This window comes from Typha angustifolia, chromosome 4, assembly GCF_048772165.1.
Source record: "Typha angustifolia cultivar Huaian chromosome 4, ASM4877216v1, whole genome shotgun sequence".
Lineage (NCBI taxonomy): Eukaryota > Viridiplantae > Streptophyta > Magnoliopsida > Poales > Typhaceae > Typha > Typha angustifolia.
Genome location: NC_133242.1, coordinates 10,581,687 through 10,604,893, shown reverse-complemented (window position 1 = coordinate 10,604,893; position 23,207 = coordinate 10,581,687). Strand labels below are relative to the sequence as shown.

The following is a 23,207-nucleotide window of genomic DNA, read 5'->3' as shown; positions in this document are numbered from 1 at the left end:
TCTTCAAAATAGCAATGAATGTTATCTCTTGCGTATCTCTTTTGAAATGAAGTATGCCTTCAAATAATCCACTAATTAAAGTTGTCGCATTAAAACGGGAGTATGACACTGAGAGAACATGTATTTTTAGAACTTCGGTTTCTTTTCTATGTAATGTTTAGATAAAAACACCTTGAAAATAGGTATGACATAATTATTCAATTCTTTCGCATGTGTAGTTGTGAGAAACTTTTAAAACAAATTGATTAAAAACATAGTGAAATAGGAAGTATTTACAATGCAAACAGATTGTCTACGCTCTACATGCTTTTAGCTTGAGAGCTAGTGGAAGCGTCGCTCCGCATAGGAGAACTTTGATTCGATGACATATCTGAAAAGAAATTTATGTAATCTGGACTTTCTCCAAGAGCTCGAAGAGATCGTGGAATCGGTGGTGTTAACTTCAAGAAATCCCTCTAGGATTTGGACAATCTGACCCATTGTTGGCCTAGAACTCTCATCATCTTGAATGCTCCAACATGCCACTTTACGAGATCTTTCAAGTTCTTCAAAGTTGGCATCACCATCTAACCTGGGATCTAACAAGCCCTCTAGATTCCCTTCCATAAGTTTGGTTGCAGCAAGTGTAGGAAAGAAAGATGCTCTCTCTCCCTCCCCTTGCTCTGTGTTTCTCCTGCCTGATATAATCTCGAAAAGCATCATGCCATAGCTATAAACATCAGCTTTCGCAGTGATAGCCACACCAGTTATCCACTCCGGCGCGAGATAGCCTATTGTTCCTCTCAGTGTAGTTAAAACTCGGCTGAAATCTCGGCCTACAAGCTTCGCCAATCCGAAATCAGCCACTTTTGGAATAAAGGATGCATCCAAGAGAATGTTCTCCGGCTTAATGTCGCAGTGTATGATGCAGTCACTGCACTTCTCATGCAGATAGACTAGTCCTCTTGCGATTCCAAGAGAAATTTGGTACCTTGTGTTCCAGTCCAAGACCGTCGGAGTGTTCTGAAATAGCAGCTTGTCTAGTGAACCATTTGGCATGTACTCATACACCAGTAGCCTTCTTGTTCCTCCAGAGCAAAAACCAAGAAGTCGAACCAAGTTAAGATGCTGAATTATTCCAATCGTGCTCACTTCGGCTCGGAACTGCTTCTCTCCCTGATGAAGCCCATCAAGCTTCTTCACAGCTATTACAGTTGAATCAGGTAATAATCCCTTGAAAACAGAACCAAAGCCACCTCCCCCCAATTTCTCCGCAAAGTTCTTTGTCACAAGCTGCAGATCGCTGTACCGAAATGCCACGAGAGCACCTCCGGCTGTCTTTGTTATTCTTTGAAGCCTTTGTCTCCGATGTCGCCAAACTAGGATGAAAATAACTGCGAGGCAAGTAAGAATTGCTGCAGTTCCACCAACAGCCGAACCAATTACAAGTCCACCGTTGCTCTTGGAAGTAGGAAACTCTGAAGCAGCGAGGCGAAGGTTAAGAGTTCCTCCCCCAGTGCCATTATATTGGTCTTGTAAATTAAGTATGTCACCATACCATAGAGAGCATCCAAAGGCATAGGAGTAGGCAGTACAAGAGCAGTTGCTTGGGCAAGCCAATTCACAGTCTTCAGCAGTCCTGGCATCTGAACTCTGAGAATTATCAGGCAATCTCAGACCATCCATAGTATAAAACTTATCCTTGCCCGTCTTCATCCCAGAATGTTTAATGCTGCATCGCAATGGAGAATTCCTTACACATCCCCCACTGTGATCACTCAAAGCCCAACCACTTGCATCCATTTCGCTGAATCCCTTTAAGCAGTTGCAGTTGGGCAATGCATTCTCATTACAGCTTCCAAAAGGCCCACATAGAGCATAAACATCACACTGAGAGTTTGGCTGGGACCAGTACTGTATCCATTCCTGTGAAGTCTCAATCCAAGTCAAAAACTTGATTTGGCCAGAGATATCCATAATAAATCGGGTGGTGATTGAGTCATCTTCAACAGAGTACGTGAAGTAGCTCTCTTCTGAATTGTTCACAAATTGGAAGTCGTAGTTATAATCCCCCGTCATCTGTTGGACCGAGTCAGAGACTTGCCGAGTCCAAGCCCCACTAGTCCAATAGTCCCTAGTTTTGTTCCATTGTATGAAGTATTGGCTAGTCCCATTTGGGTCCAGCTTAAGGGAGAAGATCCCGGGAGCTGGGTCTTCTGAATTCTTCCATGAAATAAGCCTCTGGTCAATTCCACTCCCCTTGTTGAGCCCAAGCTTGGATCCAGGGAGCCAAGTGTTTGTTGGGTGGTCTATACTTTGCCAGTAAACCTTAGAACTGTTAGACCCATCTCTCAAGACAAGAGTTCCACTGTCAAGGATCACAGCAACAGAGGAATTGGATGTTATATTTGCATTTGTAGACCAAACTATGGATTTGGACTGGTTGAAGAGGACAAGATTGCCATCATTGGAGATTCTGAGCTCAGAGGAGGAAGGGTCTGCGATTGGCTTCTCTCGATTGGCAATCCAAACTGATGTTTTCTGTGAGATAATATTGTACCATATTCCTATGTACCAATTTTGGGAAGAGTTACCTATTTGGAAGAAGCCGAGAGCAAATTTGCCACCTTGGGAGATGAGCTTCTGGGTCGTCCCCGAGAGAGATTGATTGGCAGAGATGGTGTCTGTTGCAATGAGGAGAGGAGGCCGGAAGAGAAGAATAAGAACGGAGAAGAAGAATAATAAAGTACGCCACGGATTGCTTGAAGCTACCATCTTTGGGAAACAAAATAGGACGAGAGAAAGAAGAAGGCAGCTCCTATGAAGGGCTCCAATAACAATACTTTTCTACATGCATTGCTTTGGACCCGCGCTTGCGTTGCTTTGAGTCATTTAAATGTGGTTATTTTATTGCATGAAGTCTTCCTCCGTCTAGTGCAGACTGTGGAATGCGTTGATGGCCACAAAGAAGAGTGGGAAATTCTCATCTACATGGGGGACTTGGATAGGAGGGACGAGTGACGACCCCCTATAGATAGCCGGGTCTCCGATCAGGACGGTTGGATCGAATGAATCAATGGTGTGATATAATGCTTCGTAGGATGTCAATTTCTTGGTTCGTTCTAGCAACGGTAAAGCCACCTCTCTAAATTAAACATTTGACTGGAAAAAAAATGAAGACCAACATGCATGGAAAGTCATACATATCAAGATTATTGACCAGGATTTGAGCGTGTTACTGACGCAAACGATATTGGTTTGATATATAAATTTAAATTAAAATACTCTTATTTTTTATAGAAATTTATTATTTGGTTGATAGTATATAACCCATGCTTATGCTTGTAAATATATAATAAGTTAAGTGGATGGTAGGAAAGAAAATATATGGAATAGTTGAAAAAGAAATTAGGAAAACCGACTGAGCTATGATTTTTAATTCGTAGAATGAGTCATGTGGATAGACATATATAGGTGATGGGAGTAGGGCTGTCAAAATAATCGAGCCGGCTCGAGCTCGGCTTGAGCTCAGTTCAATAATGCTCGATCAAGCTCGGCTCGAAAATAGGCTGAGCCGAGCTTGATCATTAAGGCTAGGCTCGAAATTAAATTCGAGCCAAGTTTTATCCCAAGCTGGCTCGATCAAGTCAGCTCGATAAAGCTTGAATATATATATATATATATATATATATATATATATATATATATATATATATATATATGAGTAATATCAAACTAATATGAATCATCAAATCAAAAACCCTTTCACCAATTTAGAATTTTAACCATTATTTTCTGACACAATTATCTTTATTGTTTGTAATTTATATTTTAGTTGCTTGTAGGTTTTTGACACAATCATTTTTGTTACTTATAATTTATATGGTTGCTTGTAGTTTTCTAACATATTTATCTTTATTGCTTATAATTTATATTTTAGTAATATTTCTATCTTTATAGTTAAATTAGGCCTAAATTAATTCAAGCTTGCTTATGCTCGAAAATGGTTTGAAATTGATAAGGCTTGAAATTGATAATTAAGCAGCTTATTTAAGCTCGAAATTGGCTTGAGTTCCAAATTGGCTCGGATTGAAATTATTTCAATTCAAGTTTGATTACAAAGATAGGCTCGAAATTAATTTCAATCCAAGCTTGATTAGAGCCACGCTCGATCAATCGGCTCGTTTACACCCCTACAAGGGAGAGATTTGAGAGGATTTTCAAAATAATTTTAGTCAAATTGAAAGTAAAATTATAATTACACACAAATGTAGGATAATTTGAATAGTATTTCAAATTATTTGATGATTGTTTTTTAATTTGAAAGTTCTTTTTCTCCATTGTTGCAAATAATCATGCTGTTTACTATATATATATCTCATAGTTTATATGCATCCATTATCAAGCTCACGATATAATTTTCGGTGATAACCCGGTCTACTAAGTACTCTTTTACTTACAGGTTAGAACTCAGATTGGGATCATTTTTATAGCTTAACATATAACAACACTATCATTCTGAAACAATTAAAATGTCAACTAATATAAGCAAGTATTATATTTGTCAATAGTAACGATGAAAAAAGATCAGAGGTATTCACCTCTATCAAGATTCAAGTAGGACAATTAAATGAAACTATAAGAAACTGAAGCCAACTTAACTACTAAACAAAATGCTGTTATTACTCTTTTACAAAGAGAAAAGAGAAGTTAACAGATGACAAACATCATGCAGCATAAGGAAAAGATACATACAACCATTATTTGCAAATGAGTATTTCTGCATTAGAAAAAGTACAATAAGTGTTACACTACTCTTCAACTGCCATATGAGAGAGCATATGATTCTTAAGGTGATTACTATCTAAAATATATGGAAGAAGCTTACATGATGGGCAGCTTGAAGTTTATAATTTTATATCAATACACTTATTCAGATAGTATATAAGATATATCTTGGACCTCATCCTCGAATACGAAAACTGATTGCCTACATGCTTTTAGCTTGAGGGCTACTGGAAGTGGTATTCCGCACCTGAGAACTTTGATTCGATGACATGTCTAAAAAGAAATTTATATAATTTGGACTTTCTCCAAGGGCTCGAAGAGATCGTGGAATCGGTGGCGTGTTAACTTCAAGAAATCCCTCTAGGATTTGGACAATTTGACCCATTGTTGGCCTAGAAAACTCATCGTCTTGAATGCACCAGCATGCTACTTTACAAGCTCTTTCAAGCTCTTCAAAGTTGGCACCACCATCTAACCTGGGATCTAACAAGCCCTCCAGATTCCCTTCCATAAGTTTGGTTGCAGCAAGCGTAGGGAAGAAAGATGCTCTTCCTCCCTCCCCTTGCTCTCTGTTTCTCCTGCCAGATATAATCTCGAAAAGCATCATGCCGTAACTATAAACATCAGCTTTTGCAGTGATAGCCACTCCGGTTATCCACTCCGGTGCGAGATAACCTCTTGTTCCTCTCAGTGTAGTTAAAACTCGGCTGAAATCTCGGCCTACAAGCTTCGCTAATCCGAAATCCGCCACTTTCGGAACAAAGGATGCATCCAAGAGAATGTTCTCCGGCTTAATGTCGCAGTGTATGATGCAGTCCCTGCACTTCTCATGCAGATAGACTAGTCCTCTTGCGATTCCAAGAGCAATTTGGTACCTTGTGTTCCAGTCCAAGACCGTCGGTGTGTTCTGAAACAGCTGCATGTCGAGTGAACCATTTGGCATGCACTCATACACCAGTAGCCTTCTTGTTCCTCCAGAGCAAAACCCAAGAAGTCGAACCAAGTTAAGATGCTGAATTGTTCCGATCGTGCTCACTTCAGCTCGGAACTGCTTCTCTCCCTGATGAAGCCCATCAAGCTTCTTCACAGCTATTACAGTTGAATCAGGTAATAATCCCTTGAAAACAGAACCGAAGCCACCTCCCCCCAATTTCTCCGCAAAGTTCTTTGTCACAAGCTGCAGATCGCTGTATCGAAATGCCACGAGAGCACCTCCGGCTGTCTTTGGTATTCTTTGAAGCCTTTGTCTCCGATGTCGCCAAACTAGGAGGAAAATAACTGCGAGGCAAGTAAGAATTGCTGTAGTTCCACCAACAGCCGAACCAATTACAAGTCCACCGTTGCTCTTGGAAGTAGGAAACTCTGAAGCAGCGAGGCGAAGGTTAAGAGTTCCTCCCCCAGTGCCATTATATTGGTCTTGTAAATTAAGTAAGTCACCATACCATAGAGAGCATCCACTGGCATAGGAGTAGGCAGTACAAGAGCAGTTGCTTAGGCAAGCCAATTCACAGTCTTCAGCAGTCCTGGCATCTGAACTCTGAGAATTATCAGGCAATCTCACACTATCCATAGTATAAAACTTATCCTTGCCCGTCTTCATCCCAGAATGTTTAATGGTGCATCGCAATGGAGAATTCCTTACACATCCCCCACTGTGATCACTCAAAGCCCAACCACTTGCATCCCTTTCGCTGAATCCCTTTAAGCAGTTGCAGTTGGGCAATGCATTCTCATTACAGCTTCCAAAAGGCCCACATAGAGCATAAACATCACACTGAGCTTTTGGCTGGGACCAGAACAGTATCCATTCCTGTGAAGTCTCAATCCAAGTCAAAAACTTGATTTGGCCAGAGATATCCATAATTAATCGGGTGGTCATTGAGTCATCTTTAACAGAGTACGTGAAGTAGCTCTCTTCTGAATTGTTCACAAATTGGAAGTCGTAGTTATAATACCCCGTCATCTGTTGGACCGAGTTAGAGACTTGCCCATTCCAAGCCCCCGCTATCATCTCTGGGACCGAGCTAAAGATTTGGCCATTCCAAGCCCCACTAGTCCAATAGTCCCTAGTTTTGTTCCATTGTGTGAAGTATTGGCTAGTCCCATTTGGGTCCAGCTCAAGGGAGAATATCCCGGGAGCTGGGTCTTCTGAATTCTTCCAAGAAATAAGCCTCTGATCAACTCCACTCACCTTGTTGAGCCCAAGCTTGGATTCAGGGAGCCAAGTGTTTGTTTGGTGGTCTATACTTTGCCAGAAAACCTTAGAACTGTTAGACCCATCTCTCAAAACAAGATTTCCACTGTCAAGGATCACAGCAACAGAGGAATTGGATGTTATATTTGCTTTTGTAGACCAAATTATGGACTTGGACTGGTTGAAGAGGACAAGATTGCCATCGTCGGAGATTCTGAGCTCAGAGGAGGAAGGGTCTGCGATTGGCTTCTCTCGATTGGCAATCCAAACTGATGTTTTCTGTGAGATAGTATTGTACCATATTCCTATGTACCAGTTTTGGGAAGAGTTGCCTATTTGGAAGAAGCCGAGAGCAAATTTGCCACCTTGGGAGATGAGCTTCTGGGTCGTCCCCGAGAGAGATTGATTGGCAGAGATGGTGTCTGTTGCAAGGAGGAGAGGAGGCTGGAAGAGAAGAATAAGAACGGAGAAGAAGAATAATAAAGTACGCCACGGATTGCTTGAAGCTACCATCTTTGGGAAACAAAATGGGACGAGAGAAAGAAGGCAGCTCCTATGAAGGGCTCCAATAACAATACTTTTCTACATGCAGGACCCGCGCTTGCATTGCTTTGGGTCATTTAAATGTAGTTATTTTCTTGCATGAAGTCTTCCTCCGCCTATTGCGGACTGTGGAATGCGTTGATGGCCACAAAGAAGAGTCGGAAATTCTCATCTACATGGGGGACTTGGATAGGACGGACGAGGGACGGTCTCCCCTATAGATAGCCGGGTCTCCGATCAGGACCGTTGGATCGAATGAATCAATGGTGTGATATAATGCTTCGGAGGATGTCAATTTCTTGGTTCGTTCTAGTAACGGTAAAGCGATATTTTTTTTCCCTAGTTAAATCAAACATTTGGCTGAAGAAAAAAATAAATTCCAACATGCATAGAAAGTCATACGTTTCGAGATTATTGATTATAATTTGACCGTGTTATGGACGCGGATGATGACTTTCTTTCCCGGTGAACATAAAATAGTCAAGAAGTGAAAAAGAAAATTTTACTCAAATGACATTGATTTGATCTATAAATTTAGATTAAAGTGCTCTCTTATAATTATGCAATGCATATTTATAAACATATATAGGTGAGTGGTAGGAGAGACGAGATATGTAAAAAATTATAACAAAAAATTTAGGAAAAATAATTGTGCTAAAACTTTTGATTTGTAGATCGAGATATGTGGATGGAGATATATGGGTGGCGGAGAGATCATACATAATTTTTTTTAAAATAACTTTAATCGAATTGAAAGTAAAATTATGATTTTGTGTATGTGTAGAATAATTTGGATAGTATTTTAAATCTAAAGTAAAGATAATTTGATTCTAATTTAGAATAGTATTCTCTAATATAGAATAACTAATTATTAAATAGTAGTAAACTCCTCTAGATCAATGACACATTTCACTAAAAAGTGATGACCGTAACACTTAATAAGTGTAATCAAGAATAGTCTAAAAATATAATGTAAAATGTAGTAATTGCAAGATAAAATCCAAATAATTAGTAGGCAAATCTCATTTATCATTAATTAATGACTTATCATATCATATTATGCAATTATATATCATATTATAGGCTCATAGAGAGCATAACTAATTAACACCCATTATACCATAAGTTCACATAGAGCGATTACATTACATGTTATAAATCATATAGGGTAAATACAAATTGTAAGAAATAATAGATAACTAACAATAATATTGCTTGTACATGACTGAGACACTCCATATAACTGATTGTTCGTAGTCATCGAACTAAGGACTCTAGTCATAACCCATATCCACCTCGATATCTTATATCTCTATTATCATTACTTGCAACAAAATCAAAATCACGTAACTCAAAAGTACACCCTTATTCTACTCATTGGGTATCATTAGATCTATGACCTCTACCTCCAATGCATAAATTCTTATCATAATTGTCATTCCATATTCATCATTATTAAAGCACACATGATTTATGATACATAGATCATATCATCAATAATATAGTAAGCACATAACATTAAGAATAAGAATGTAATAAATATTATGCATATCATAATATATCATACTACTCACATATCCGGTGCCTCTTGTGCCTCGATATTCTTTTTGTATGGTACCGTATCTACCAAGTAATTATTGTTTTTGGCTCAAATTTGAAAAAGCCATTTGAATGAGCTTGAGATTGAGCCTAAGAATAGTTGAAGTTGCTTGCTCCCCGCAAGCATTTGAATGAACTCCAGGGTTTTCAAATGCTCAAGCCAAGAAGATTTGTATTTCATATTCATAAGTTATACTTATAAATACCATTATGATAGTTTTTAGGGCATTAAATAGTGGATTTTGTAGCAAAAGGTGAGGGCTTTGAAAGAGCACACCTCTATTATGTTAGGAGGAGATTCGGGACTTAAAAATACTTGTATTTTGTATCTCTACTAGTGTATTCAAATTTTGCACCGCCAGTGGATGTAGGCATATCATCGAACTATATTTCTATTTGAGCTTGCTCTTTGGTTGAGTGCCTAGTCTTTCAAAGCTCGTGCTATTCTATCTGTAGTGTTATCGGTTAACCAAACAAGAAGCTTGCTTCTAAATTGTCTGCTTTATCTCCTCTCGTATTATTGTGCTTGAGTACTTAGTTTGATACTTGCTTTTACTATTGTTCGGTCTATAATATAGCCAAATATGGACTTGTACTTAGGGCTCTTGCCCTATTCCCTCTATCTTCTCATGTATTAAGTTGGAACGGTGGGTTGAAATGAATGATACGATCAATCAATCTAAGGACTTTCTTTATAAAAAAATGAAATGCCAATTTCCTTGAAAAATTATAAAATATGTTGCAATATAATATATTTTAGTAAAATTACCAAAATGCCTCCTCTCTCCCTCCCCCCACCCCCTAAAAAGAAATAAAACGTGATTAATTAGGCCTACAATGGCCCAAAAAAATAGAGTTAGGCTCCATAATCCACACGGTCGCAACCAGGTTGGGCCTTTGAGGGAAAACCACCTCGGCGGTCACTGTCGTTGGCGGTCAATCACAAACTGTGGCATGCTTGCCGCAGGATTGGAAAAAATCATACAAAGGATCGTAAGCGAGGGAAGAAAGAGAAGGTCGAGGAAGTCGACGGAGGCCTCATCGACAGTGGGGAGGTGTGAACCATCACACCAGAGATGGATTTGGCCTAGGAACCCAACCAAGAGAGATTTCTATTAAATATGCTGGAGTAGAAGGATGCAATTGAGGACGGCAACATGAGGCTTCAACTGCAGGAGGTTATATGGTGTAGCCACTCCTGAAGGCTTGGTGTCTGCTGTTGTTCTGAAATTACCCATTTCAAGTCATTGCCATCTACCATTCTTTTATAAATATTGGGTTCAACTGTACTATAAAACATCAGATAGCAGATACAAATGCTGAGAGTATACTGTTCATCTAATAAGAGAACAAATCAAAGAACAAGCTGGCAATTGAATTCGATACAAATCAAAGAAGATACATGCCACTTGAGGAAAAAGAATCATCTATGTACAACCTCAACTGGAAGCGAAAATAAACTTATTGGCTACTCTGTTGATGATTCATAATACTTTCCAACAGATCATCCAGCTAAGAATTCAATAAATATACCGAGAGCTACTAGATTCTTGGTCAACAGACTAAATCAACCATGTAGCTAAGGGCTTGAAGGACTCCGATAATGTTCTTACTTCAAACATGGAAAGATAGAGAAAATAATAATTTGAAAATGATAGTTTCTGGGACTAAAGTCTGCCCTTCGTTGCACAGCAAATTGAAGATCCTAACTGAAAGTTCATTTTTCATCATTGTTGCAAATAATGATGCAGTTTATTATATCTCTAATGGTTTGATATGCCTCCATTAGCAAGCTCGCGATACATAGCTTCATTAATAATTTTCGATGATAACCACGTCAACTAAGTACTCTTTTACCTACATGTTAGAACTCAAATTGGGCTCACTGTCGTAGCTTAAACACATAGGAACACTGTCAGTCTGAAACAATTAGAATGTTAGACGAATATAAGCTAATATTATATTTGTCAATAATAACAACGAAAAAAAGCAGAGGCATCAAGCTGGACAATAAAATGAAACTATAAGAAGCTGAAATCAACTTAATTAACTACTAAACAAAATGCTGTTATTTCACCTTTACAAAGGGAAGTTAACAAATGACAAACATCATGCAGCATAAGGAAATACACTACCATCTATTGAGATCAAGATAATTCTATACATGTGAATGTACTCAAAATGATACAACCATTATTTACAAATGAGTACGAATGAGGATCTTCATCATATTGCATTAGAAAAAGTAGAATAAGTGCTACACTACTCCGCAATGGACAACTGCCATATGAGAGCAATTGATTCTTATGGTGATTACTATCTAAAATATATGCAAGAAGCTTAAATGATGAGCAGCTTGAAGTATATAAGTTTACATGAGTACACTTAGATAGTATATAGACGCGTAATAGGGCCTCATCCTCGGGTACTTAAAACTGATTGCCTACATGCTTTTAGCTTGAGAGCTATTGGAAGTGGTACTCCGCACCTGAGAACTTTGATTCGATGAAATGTCTGAAAAGAAATTTATGTGATCTGGACTTTCGACGAGAGCTTGAAGAGATCGTGGAATCGGTGGCGTGTTAACTTCAAGAAATCCCTCTAGGATTTGGACAATTTGACCCATTGTTGGCCTAGAACTCTCATCATCTTGAATGCTCCAACATGCCACTTTACAAGCTCTTTCAAGCTCTTCAAAGTTGGCACCACCATCTAACCTGGGATCTAACAAGCTCTCCAGATTCCCTTCCATAAGTTTGGTTGCAGCAAGTGTAGGGAAGAAAGATGCTCTCCCTCCCTCCCCATGCTCTGTGTTTCTCCTGCCTGATATAATCTCAAAAAGCATCATGCCGTAGCTATAAACATCAGCTTTTGCAGTGATAGCCACACCGGTTATCCACTCCGGCGCGAGATAGCCTATTGTTCCTCGCAGTGTAGTTAAAACTCGGCTGAAATCTCGGCCTACAAGCTTCGCCAATCCGAAATCAGCCACTTTTGGAATAAAGGATGCATCCAAGAGAATGTTCTCCGGCTTAATGTCGCAGTGTATGATGCAGTCCCTGCACTTCTCATGCAGATAGACTAGTCCTCTTGCGATTCCAAGAGCAATTTGGTACCTTGTGTTCCAGTCCAAGACCGTCGGTGTGTTCTGAAACAGCTGCATGTCGAGTGAACCATTTGGCATGTACTCATACACCAGTAGCCTTCTTGTTCCTCCAGAGCAAAACCCAAGAAGTCGAACCAAGTTAAGATGCTGAATTGTTCCGATCGTGCTCACTTCGGCTCGGAACTGCTTCTCTCCCTGATTAAGGCCATCAAGCTTCTTCACAGCTATTACAGTGGAATCAGGTAATAATCCCTTGAAAACAGAACCAAAGCCACCTCCCCCCAATTTCTCCGCAAAGTTCTTTGTCACAAGCTGCAGATCGCTGTATCGAAATGCCACGAGAGCACCTCCGGCTGTCTTTGGTATTCTTTGAAGCCTTTGTCTCCGATGTCGCCAAACTAGGAGGAAAATAACTGCGAGGCAAGTAAGAATTGCTGTAGTTCCACCAACAGCCGAACCAATTACAAGTCCACCGTTGCTCTTGGAACTAGGAAACTCTGAAGCAGCGAGGCGAAGGTTAAGAGTTCCTCCCCCAGTGCCATTATATTGGTCTTGTAAATTAAGTAAGTCACCATACCATAGAGAGCATCCACTGGCATAGGAGTAGGCAGTACAAGAGCAGTTGCTTAGGCAAGCCAATTCACAGTCTTCAGCAGTCCTAGCATCTGAACTCTGAAAATTATCAGGCAATCTCACACTATCCATAGTATAAAACTTATCCTTCCCCGTCTTCATCCCAGAATGTTTAATGGTGCATCGCAATGGAGAATTCCTTACACATCCCCCACTATGATCACTCAAAGCCCAACCACTTGCATCCCTTTCGCTGAATCCCTTGAAGCAGTTGCAGTAGGGTAATGCATTCTCATTGCAGCTTCCAAAAGGCCCACATAGAGCATAAACTTCACACTGAGCTTTTGGTTCGGACCAGTACAGTGTCCATTGTTTTGAAGTCTCAATCCAAGTCAAAAACTTGATTTGGCCAGAGATATCCATGATGAGTCTGGAGGTGATCGAGTCATCCTTAGCGGAAAACATGAAGTAGCTCTCCTCTGAATTGTTCACAAACTGGAAGTCGTAGTTATAATGCGCTGTCATCTCTGGGACCGAGCTAAAGATTTGGCCATTCCAAATCCCAGTAGTCCAATAGACCCTAGTTTTGTTCCATTCTATGAAGTATTGGCTTGTCCCATTTGGGTCCAGCTCAAGCGAGAAGATCCCAGGAGCTGGGTCTTCTGAATTCTTCCAAGAACGAAGCCTCTGGTCGACTCCACTCACCTTGTTGAGCCCAAGCTTGGTTCCAGGGAGCCACGTGTTTGTTGGGTAGTCTATACTTTGCCAGAAAACCTTAGAACTATTAGACCCATCTCTCAAAACAAGATTTCCACTGTCAAGGATCACAGCAACAGAGGAATTGGATGTTATATATGCATTTGTAGACCAAATTATGGACTTGGGCTGACTGAGGAGGACAAGGTTGCCATCATCGGAGATCCTGAGCTCAGAGGAGGAAGGGTCTGCAATTGGGTTCTCTCGATTGGCAACCCAAACTGATGTTTTCTCTGAGATAGTATTATACCAGATTCCTATGTACCAATTTTGGGAAGAGTTACCTATTTGGAAGAAGCTGAGAGCAAATTTACCACCTCGGGAGGTGAGCTTCTGGGTCCCGGACAGAGATTGTTTGGAAGAGATGGTGTCACTTGCAAGGAGGAGAGGAGGTTGGAAGAGAAGAATAAGAATGGAGAAAAAGAAGAAGAAAGTGAGCCATGGATTGCTTGAAGCTACCATCTTCGGGGAAACAAACTGGGAGGAGAGAAGGAAGAAGATGGCCACTATATTAAATTGTCAGGATGCAGGAATATAATATATAGCTATCTGGAGAAGTTTTTCATTTTACTCCCTATATTTTCATAAATTTACAGTTACTTTGTGACTTATTGGACTTTATATTTTTTTTATATATCAGAAAAAAGAATATTCGATTTAGATTTTCTAAAGTACCCTTATAGAGATATAGGAAAAGATTTTATAAAAAAAGAAAAAAAATCCTGATGTAAATGCAAAAGATAAGATGTGAATCATAAATTCATAAAGACATAGGGGGTGAAAGGTGAAACATAATATTTCTATTCTTAATCAACTCTGGAAGCGACAAATTCCTTCTTCCTTTGTTGAAGAGAATCCTATCTAGAAGTAAGTCTCCAATGAAACCCAACAAGTGCTCCACCAATAATAAGACTTCCAAATGTTGGACCCACGCATGCTTTTCTAATTGTCTTCGGATTGTCAAATTCCTGGGCTGCATGAAGTCATTCCTTCTGCTGTGTAATCTGTTGGAGGACCACAAAATAGAGTTCTCCGATCACGACTGTTAGATCGAATAAATGAACGGTGTGATGTAACGCTTCTTAGAACGTCAATTTCCTGGTCCTTTTTGGCGAAGGAAAAGAGAACTTTTTTCCTCGTTAAATCAAACATTTAACAGGAAAAATTAAAGACGACATGAGATTTTTGACCATGATTTGAGCGTGTTACAGGCACTTTCTATTCGCATGATTATAGTGTTAGGTTTTTAGTGTTGGCAATTGTATACAACATATGCTAAGTGTTTTTATACATATAAATGAGCATTTATATAAGTCTAGAAAGTATTTGGATTGAAAATTTGGAATATCAAAGGAGAAGGGTTTTCGTGTTCACACCGCGTTCGAACGTGCTCTTAGGAATTCACATATACAGAGAGAATGCATTCAGGTCGTTCGAACGCGAACACAGGCGTTCACACATACAGAGAATGCGTTCTGGTCGTTCAAATGCGAGCACAAGCGTTCACACATACAGAGAACGCGTTCGGACCGTTCGAACGCGTGTATGGAGTTTGCACATACAGAGAATGTTGTTTCTGTCGTTCGAACGCAGTTAAGGGCCGTTCGAACGTAGTTAAGGGCCGTCCGAACTCACCTTGCATACGTTCACACATATAGAGGAATGTTTTTGCGCGTTCAAACGCAACCTATAAAATTCAAGCCACCACGTTCGAACGCACTTGGGCTCGTTCGAACGCACTCGGGTTGCATTCGAATGCACCTGCGTAATATGCAAATTTTGAACTTTCGTGATTACGGATATGACTTGGATTTGGTTCTATCTTGGCTACATATATAAGCATTATGATGCCCTAATTCTAGGGGGGTTGGGTGAAGGCAATTGAAGGAGAATTCTTGAGGCTACATTGTTTTTTTTAACCAACAAGGTCCAACTCTTCTATAAGCCATTAAACTTTTGTCTTAAATGCTATCTAAACGAAAAATCAATTTTGAGGGCTATTTAAGTTGGATATCAATCACGAGAAGCGGTGAATCATGGGTTCTAGCAAACAAGACTGAGTGGAATAAAGTCGTGGGGATCGACGGGTTAATTTGTGAGTCAGTCTTATAACTGTCATTATTTAGTGATTGGTTTTGATCCGAGTTTGAATCTATGGTTTTTTCCCATTTGGGGTTTTCAACGTTAAAATCTTGGTATTCATCTTTGTTTTTATTTTTTAATATTTCTTTCGCTTTTTACTTAAGTAAAGGAGTGATATCATTGCCTAGGGTTTAGATATATATTTGTGTTTATGTGTTTTTCATATAGGAATGGTCAGAAGTAAAAAAAAAAAAAAATTAACTGAGATGATATTGATTTGATATATAAAGTGTATATGTAAGAATGTGATGCATATTTGTAAATATATAATAAGGTAGGTAGATGATAGGAGAGAAGAAATAAATGGTATTGAATGAAAATTTTGAGTTAGGGAGAATTTTTAGTTTGTAGAATGAGATATGTGTGTGGAGAGAGAGAGAGAGAGAGTGACAGAAATTTTAAAATAATTTTAGTCAAACTAAGAATAAAATTATAATTGGTCTTATATGTAAAATAATTTGAACAACATTTCAAGAGAGTTTTGCAATTTAAGATATGTTTATTTCCATTACAAATTATTCCTATTTTATTATTTTTTAATTTGCTCTCGTCTTACTATTTAAAAGTTTATGACAATTCTACTTTTCATTTAATAAAGTATGGAGAAATAATTTGACATGTTTATCATTTATACACAAAATGTAGAGTATTTTAGAGGAAAAACTATTCCTTATTATATGAGATTACATGAGAGTAGAGTTGTGAGAAGTTTTTTGAGTTCTTTGAAAAGAATTTAATGTCTTCATTTATCTCTCTATCTTCATTACAAATGTCATCGTCGAAGGCACGAGATAACGATTAAAATAAAGAATTATATAGTTTTTGAAATAGCATAAGCATCCATCTCTTCATCCAATTATCTGCACGACAAAAATATATTAACTATTAAAACAAGGAATATTGGAGGTCTTACGTTTGTTCCCATGTATTATTACGCCGGTATCTAGAAGACCTTGCGTTGGTACTAAGCGTCTTACACATGTCACCAACGTAAATGGGTTACGTTGGTCAATAGCGAATAAGGGGGGGCCTAGCAGATTATGTTGACAGTTAACGGGTTACACTAGTCTATATGGAATTACATAGGTGATTACATAGGTACCTATAGAATTATTTAGATATATATATCCATGGAATTACGTAAGTTGCTAGCAATTTACGTTCGTATCCAACGAGTTACCCAACAAATTACGTGGGTGCACAAAAATATAAAATATTAACGTAAAACCTAAGGATTGACTTAATTGCAACCCTATGTGAATTTAAAAAGGGTTTATCATGCGACTAGAGAACGTATGGAACATAAGAACAAGACAAATCAAAATTTATGTTGATAATGAAATGAATGAAGAAGATTGCTAAGAATTTTAGGAATAGAGGTTAATGATTTACTATAAATGAGATGAACAAAGAAGATTGTTGCGCGTAATATATATATATATATATATATATATATATATATATATATATATATATATATATATATGTTTAGGGTTTATTAGAAATGAGATGAATGATTAGTGATGACGAAAACAAATGTTGAACAAGTATTTGATACTTACAAGAACACAAAATTTGTAACATCAAAAAAAATAAAAAATGGTGCACACGTGTCCGACATGTGCGCTGAGCTTAATGGCACACATGTGTGCCCCTTTTCTCTCTTCCCTTATCTCTTTCTTCTTCTCTCTCCTTCCTTTTCGTTTTTTTCTTTTTTTTTTCCTTCTCCTCACCCATAGTTGGTGTTCCCTCTTTCTTCTTCCCATCGCGTCGGAGCGTCGCAAAATCACTGACCCCGTGGATCGAAGCATCAGAGCTCCCTCATTTTTCAGATAAGTTTGATTTATAATTAGTTAATTAATTTGAGTTTTTTCCACCAGTGTGTCCTCCTATCGCTTTCGCTGTGATTCGGCCAATCGGCGGCTTCGTGCCTTGTCGTGTTAGTTCGGTGAGCTTCCCTTTTTTGCGAGGATGCCCTTGGTGGCTTCCTTCGGCACCCTCGTGGATTGAGCCGCCGGACAGCCGAGGCAATGTGGATTCTCGCTGCCGACCACCTCTGGCAGCTAGGCTTCCTCTTGGCTGGCTTCTACTTATCGAGGGGAGCGTGTAATTAAATGCAAATATGAGATGTCATATAAGTTTCATAAGAAAACGACATTTAACTATCACAGGTAAGATATGACATAAGCATGCGTTTTTAAAGACTATTATAAAAATTCTACTCGCCTGGGGTATTTCTGGAATCCGTCTTACTCTCCTAATCAGTCGGCTCTTCTTGAATTTCAAGATCCTTCCCGCACAATGCTGAATCTAATAATTTATAAATAAAATAGACATAAAATTAATGGACTTATAAACTAACCATCTTGTTGTGTATATTTAAGTTTGATTCTCTAGGTCCGAGATATTATTTGTCCTAATTAAAATAATAATGGTCATTAGAGCCGTTCACATTGTAAATGTGAAGATAATTGAGAAGATTAATAAATTCAAATACTATTTTGATTTTGTATAGTCCCTAATTTTATTAATAACATGGTTGAGAAAATTATAATAATTACAATTTAGGTAGCTAACAGAATTTAAGAAAAATAATAGACTCAAAATTAATTAGGCTAGGGTTAAAAAAAAATGTTAAAGATTGGGCTGAGTTCAAGTCCCAGCAAATTAAGTGAGAGTGAGAGAGAGAGAGTGGGCTGCAGACCTACCTGCAGCCCACTGGACTAGAGGTAATGGATTGGGCTCAAGAGCCCAGTCTAGCAGGGTGAGATGGTGGACTGGGCTCCAGAGCCCAGTCTGACAACAAATAAGGAGGTGGGCTGCGGCCCACCAGAAATCAAGGGGTGGACTACCGAGACCTTAGAAAAAAAAAGGGGACTGTGGACTTAGGCTGCAACGCAGCCCATGCCACAGCCCACACAGAGAGAGCGGTGGGGGGCCCAACCTCCACCCTCTCCTCGTCTCCTTGACAGAGAAGGAGAAACAGAGGAGAGGGATGTTGCTGCCGGTGATCCTCGTCACCGGCAGCCCCCCCGGCTCCAGCAACTTCTCCCCAAGTTGACTAGTTCGACTTGGGCGTAGGAGTGGATAGAACCTCCGGCTAGTGCGGCCGGAGGGTAAGAGTTGAGGAACTCCATGGCCGGCGGCCATGGAGTTTTCAACTTAGAGCTAGGTGGGCTCGAAGCCCTCTTCTCGGGTACCCACCTCTTTCAAGTGAAGAGGTAGGTCGGCCGAGGTTGACGAGTGAGGCCACCACCGTCGGTGGTGGCCGCTAATGCCAAAGAAAACCCGGCGGTGGGAGGTGACATGGCATCGCCTCCCTCGCGCCCCGTGGGTACCCAATTTGGGTACCTACAGCAAGGGGGAAAAACAGGGAAACTTCCCGAACCAGTGGGTGGTCGACCCGAGGTCGCCGGTTGGCGTATTTCTCCGGTGAAAGCAGACGAAAATAAAATCCTAATTACGCATGCTTAACTAGGCTATTTTCAAATTGAAATAAAGAGGGGATGAAAGCTAACCTGACGATCGAGGTGAGGGGTTTTGGTTGGCTGCCGGCGCTCCGGTGACTCGCTGCCCGTGACGAAAACTTCGGCTGCTTGGGAGAGAAAAGAGAGTAGGGAAAAGCGAAGAAGGGAAGATTCCGAAAAGAAGGAACTCGAGGGGAAATGGGTGGAGATTAAATAGAGAAGAGGTGGAGAGGGCAACGGAGTGGAGTTAACTCCACTCCGGTGCACTTCTCTCCCACCTCTCGCAACTAACTACGAGAGGTGGGGAAGAGGGAAGAAGGAGTCAGCGCACGCGCCAAGCGCGTGCGCTGCGGTTAGAGTGCACGCGCATGGCGCGTGCGCTTAAATTTATTATTATTTTTTTAACGGGTGTTACAACTACTCCCAAAAAAATAAAAATTTCGTCCTCGAAATTACGTACCGGAGTTATCTAGTAAGTGAGGATAAGTGGACTGGATCTCCTCCTCAAGCTCCCAAGTAGCTTCCTCTACTCCATGATTCCGCCAAAGAACTTTGACTAGTGGTACGTTCCTTCTCCGAAGCACCTTCACGCATCTATCAACGATCCGAATGGGTTGCTCCTTATAAGACAGATCCTTCTTCAGCTGAATATGTTCCTCTTTCAACACATGGGAGGGATCGTGTAAATATTTTCTTAATACTGACACATGGAAAACATTGTGAATTTGTGACAACTCTGAAGGCAGATCCACACGGTATGCAACTGACCCTATCCGCCCCAGTATCTCATAAGGTCCAATGTATTGAGGGCTCAACTTGCCCTTCCTCCCAAATCAGACAACTCCTTTCCAAGGTGAGACTTTGAGGAAAACTCTATCTCCAACCTGAAATTCTAGATCTCGACGTCGACGATCAGCATAGCTCTTTTGTCGACTCTGGGTTGCCCGCAAGTGTTCACGTACCTTTCGGACTTTGAGAATGGTTTCCTGGATCAACTCTGAGCTCTCTATCTTCCGCTCCCCCACTTCATCCCAACTGATAGGTGTCCGGCATCTCCGACCATATAAAGCCTCACAAGGGGGCATCCCGATGCTAAAGTGATAACTATTATTATAGGCAAATTCAATCAAAGGAAGATGCCTATCCTAGCTAAGTCCAAAATCAGCAACTGAAGCACGTAACATGTCCTCCAATGTCTGGATCGTCCGCTCTAACTGGCCGTCGATCTGAGGATGATAAGCTGTGCTGAACTGCAATTTGGTACCCAGAGATTTAGCAAATTGTTGCCACAATCTAGATGTAAATCTAGGGTCCCGATTAGAGGTGATGGACATGGGAGCCCCGTGGCGAGCAAAGATCTCATCTCGAAATAAGGTAGCCTGCTGCTCCATGGAATCTGTGGTGTTAACTGGAAGAAAATGAGCAGTCTTGGTCAACCGATCAATAATTACCCATATGGAATCTTTCTTCTTTATAGTCCGGCAGTCCAACCACAAAATCCATAGTAATATGCTCCCATTTCCACTCAAGAATGGGTAGAGGTCTGAGAGTCCCTGCAGGTCTTTGGTGCTCAATCTTTACCTGCTAACATGTTAGGCATCGGGATACAAACTCCGCTATGTTCCTCTTCAGTCCTGGCCACCAGAAAGACCTGCGAACATCATGATACATCTTCGTCTCCCCAGGGTGGACGTTGTAAGAAGTCTGATGAGCTTCCTCCAAAATTTCCTTTCGAAGTTCACTCACATCTGGCACACAAAATCTATCTCCAAACCTCAAGGCTCCTGTATCATCAATACAAAAACCTCCTTTGCCTGACCCATGGACTTGTTGAATTATCTGCAGAAAGTGAGGATCCTCCGCCTATGCAGTTCGGATCCTCTCAGCTAGAGTCGATCTCACCACCAAATGAGCAAAAAGTCCTGAGCTCGCTCTGCTGGAAATAATAGGAATATCAATCCTCTGTAGATCCTTTAAGATGCCCTCCTGCTGAGTGATCAAATAAGCCAAGTTGCCTGTAGACTTCCGGCTCAGGGCATCAGCTACCACATTTGTCTTTCCTGGATGATAGCTAATAGTGCAGTCATAATCATTTACCAATTCAAGCCATCTGCGCTGCCTCAAGTTCAGCTCCTTTTGGGTGAAAAGGTACTTCAAGCTTTTGTGATCAGTGAAAATCTCACATTTCTCCCCATAAAGATAGTGCCTCCAAATTTTCAATGCAAAGACCACTGCTGCCAGCTCTAGGTCATGGGTGGGATAATTACGCTCATAATCCTTGAGTTTCCGTGAAGCATAAGTGACAACTCTGCCTTCTTGCATCAAAACACAGCCCAGGCCCATGTGTGACGACGCATCATAGTAGACCTGATATCCTACTCCACTACGAGGCACTATGAGAATAGGTGCAGAAGTAAGTCTCCTCTTTAGCTCCTGGAAGCTTTCTTCACAATCACCCGGCCACACAAAACGCTGGTCCTTCCGAGTCAGCCTGGTAAGAGGACTCGAGATTTTTGAAAATCCCTCCACAAAGCGTCGATAATATCCAGCTAACCCAAGAAAACTGCGCACCTCTGCCACAGAGCTTGGCTGCTTCCAACCCAAGACCGCTGTGATCTTGGATTGGTCAACTCGGATACCTTCCCCTGACACAACATGCCCTAGGAACACCACCTCGTTCAACCAGAATTCACATTTTGAAAACTTGGCAAACAATCTTTCTTTCCTCAAAGTCTCTAGTACCACCCAAAGATGCTCCTCATGCTCCTGCTCTGAGGCTGAATATATCAAAATATCATCAATGAAGACCACAACAAACCGATCAAAGAATGGACGAAAGACTCGGTTCATTAGGTCCATGAAGACAGCTGGAGCATTAGTTAGCCCAAAAGGCATAACCAAGAACTCATACAAACCATAGCGAGTGCGAAAAGCGGTTTTGGGGACATCCGCTTCTCTAATCCTCAGCTGATGATATCTAGACCTCAGATCAATCTTCGAAAAGACCCGAGCTCCACGCAACTGATTAAAAAGGTCCTCAATACGAGGTAGGGGATATTTGTTCTTCACAGTCAGCTGGTTCAGTTGCCGATAATCAATGCAGAGACGAAGAGTGCCATCTTTCTTCTTAACAAAGAGAACTGGAGCTCCCCAAGGTGATGTACTAGGCCTGATAAATCCCCGATCCAGCAAATCATCAATTTGTCCTCTAAGCTCCTCCATTTCTTTTGGAGCCATACGATAAGAAGCCTTGGAGACTGAGACTGGTCCTGCTCCTGGAATCAGATCAATGGTAAACTCAACTCCCCTGTCTGGTGGAAGCCCTCAAATGTCCTCAGGAAAAACATTCGGAAACTCCCGAACCACCAGTAAGTTAGTTAAGGCTTGAGCCCCACTAGACTCATCAGACATGATCGCCACTAACTACGGGTGGTCCACCTGTCGATTCTTAAACAATCGACACTCCATGCCATCATTAAGCTGCAGAATAACTTCCTTGCTGTAGCAGTTAATGCTGGCATGATAAGCGGCTAACCAATCCATACCCAAAATCAAGTCAAAATCATGCATCTCAAGGGCTAAAAGGTCTGCCCTAAATTCCCATTCGCCAAAAGTCAAAATGCAAGAACTATAAATTTGACGAATTTCCAAAGAATCACCCATCGGGGTAGCTATGAATAGAGGTTCATCAAGAGGCTCTAGGGTCATATCAGCATATCTCAGAAATGAGGTAGAAATGAAAGAATGTGTAGCCCCAGGATTGAATAAAATCTTAGCAGTATGAGAAAATAATGTCATAGTGCTTGTCATTGTATAAATAGTTATAAACAAAACTTCTTCTATTAAGTTTGTAATAATTATGACATCATTTCCTATTATTAGAAGGATTAAGGAACAATTGAACTTCTATTTAAACAGAAATTCTAAATTCTAAAAATAAAATAAAAAAAAGAAGTATATTTTAATTGTTACTTGTCGCCACATCATTAGATGCCTCCGCATCCTGCTCCGTCATAGCAAATACTCGTCCAGTACGTCCGCCTCTACCCCTGTTAGAGGT

General features: G+C 40.4%; 2 protein-coding genes and 1 pseudogene across 2 annotated transcripts; all 3 read right to left on the bottom strand.

Annotated features, from left to right (window-relative positions):
• Window positions 1–299: 299 nt before the first annotated feature.
• Window positions 300–2,754, bottom strand: LOC140758671 (G-type lectin S-receptor-like serine/threonine-protein kinase At2g19130; annotated as a pseudogene).
• A 2,215-nt stretch (window positions 2,755–4,969) lies between these two features.
• LOC140758670 (G-type lectin S-receptor-like serine/threonine-protein kinase At2g19130) lies at window positions 4,970–7,474 on the bottom strand. The gene has a single exon (XM_073094914.1). It carries the CDS (start codon window positions 7,472–7,474, stop codon window positions 4,970–4,972), a length of 2,505 nt encoding a protein of 834 aa, XP_072951015.1.
• A 3,942-nt stretch (window positions 7,475–11,416) lies between these two features.
• On the bottom strand, window positions 11,417–14,000 carry LOC140758669 (G-type lectin S-receptor-like serine/threonine-protein kinase At2g19130). The gene has a single exon (XM_073094912.1). The coding sequence runs from the start codon at window positions 13,998–14,000 to the stop codon at window positions 11,547–11,549; it is 2,454 nt and encodes an 817-aa protein (XP_072951013.1). The 3' UTR covers window positions 11,417–11,546.
• Between the last annotated feature and the right edge of the window lie 9,207 nt (window positions 14,001–23,207).

Excerpts from the sequence above, each read along its gene's own strand:
- LOC140758670 (XM_073094914.1), bottom strand. The coding sequence starts at position 7,474 with ATGGTAGCTTCAAGCAATCCGTGGCGTACTTTATTATTCTTCTTCTCC.
- LOC140758669 (XM_073094912.1), bottom strand. The coding sequence starts at position 14,000 with ATGGTAGCTTCAAGCAATCCATGGCTCACTTTCTTCTTCTTTTTCTCC.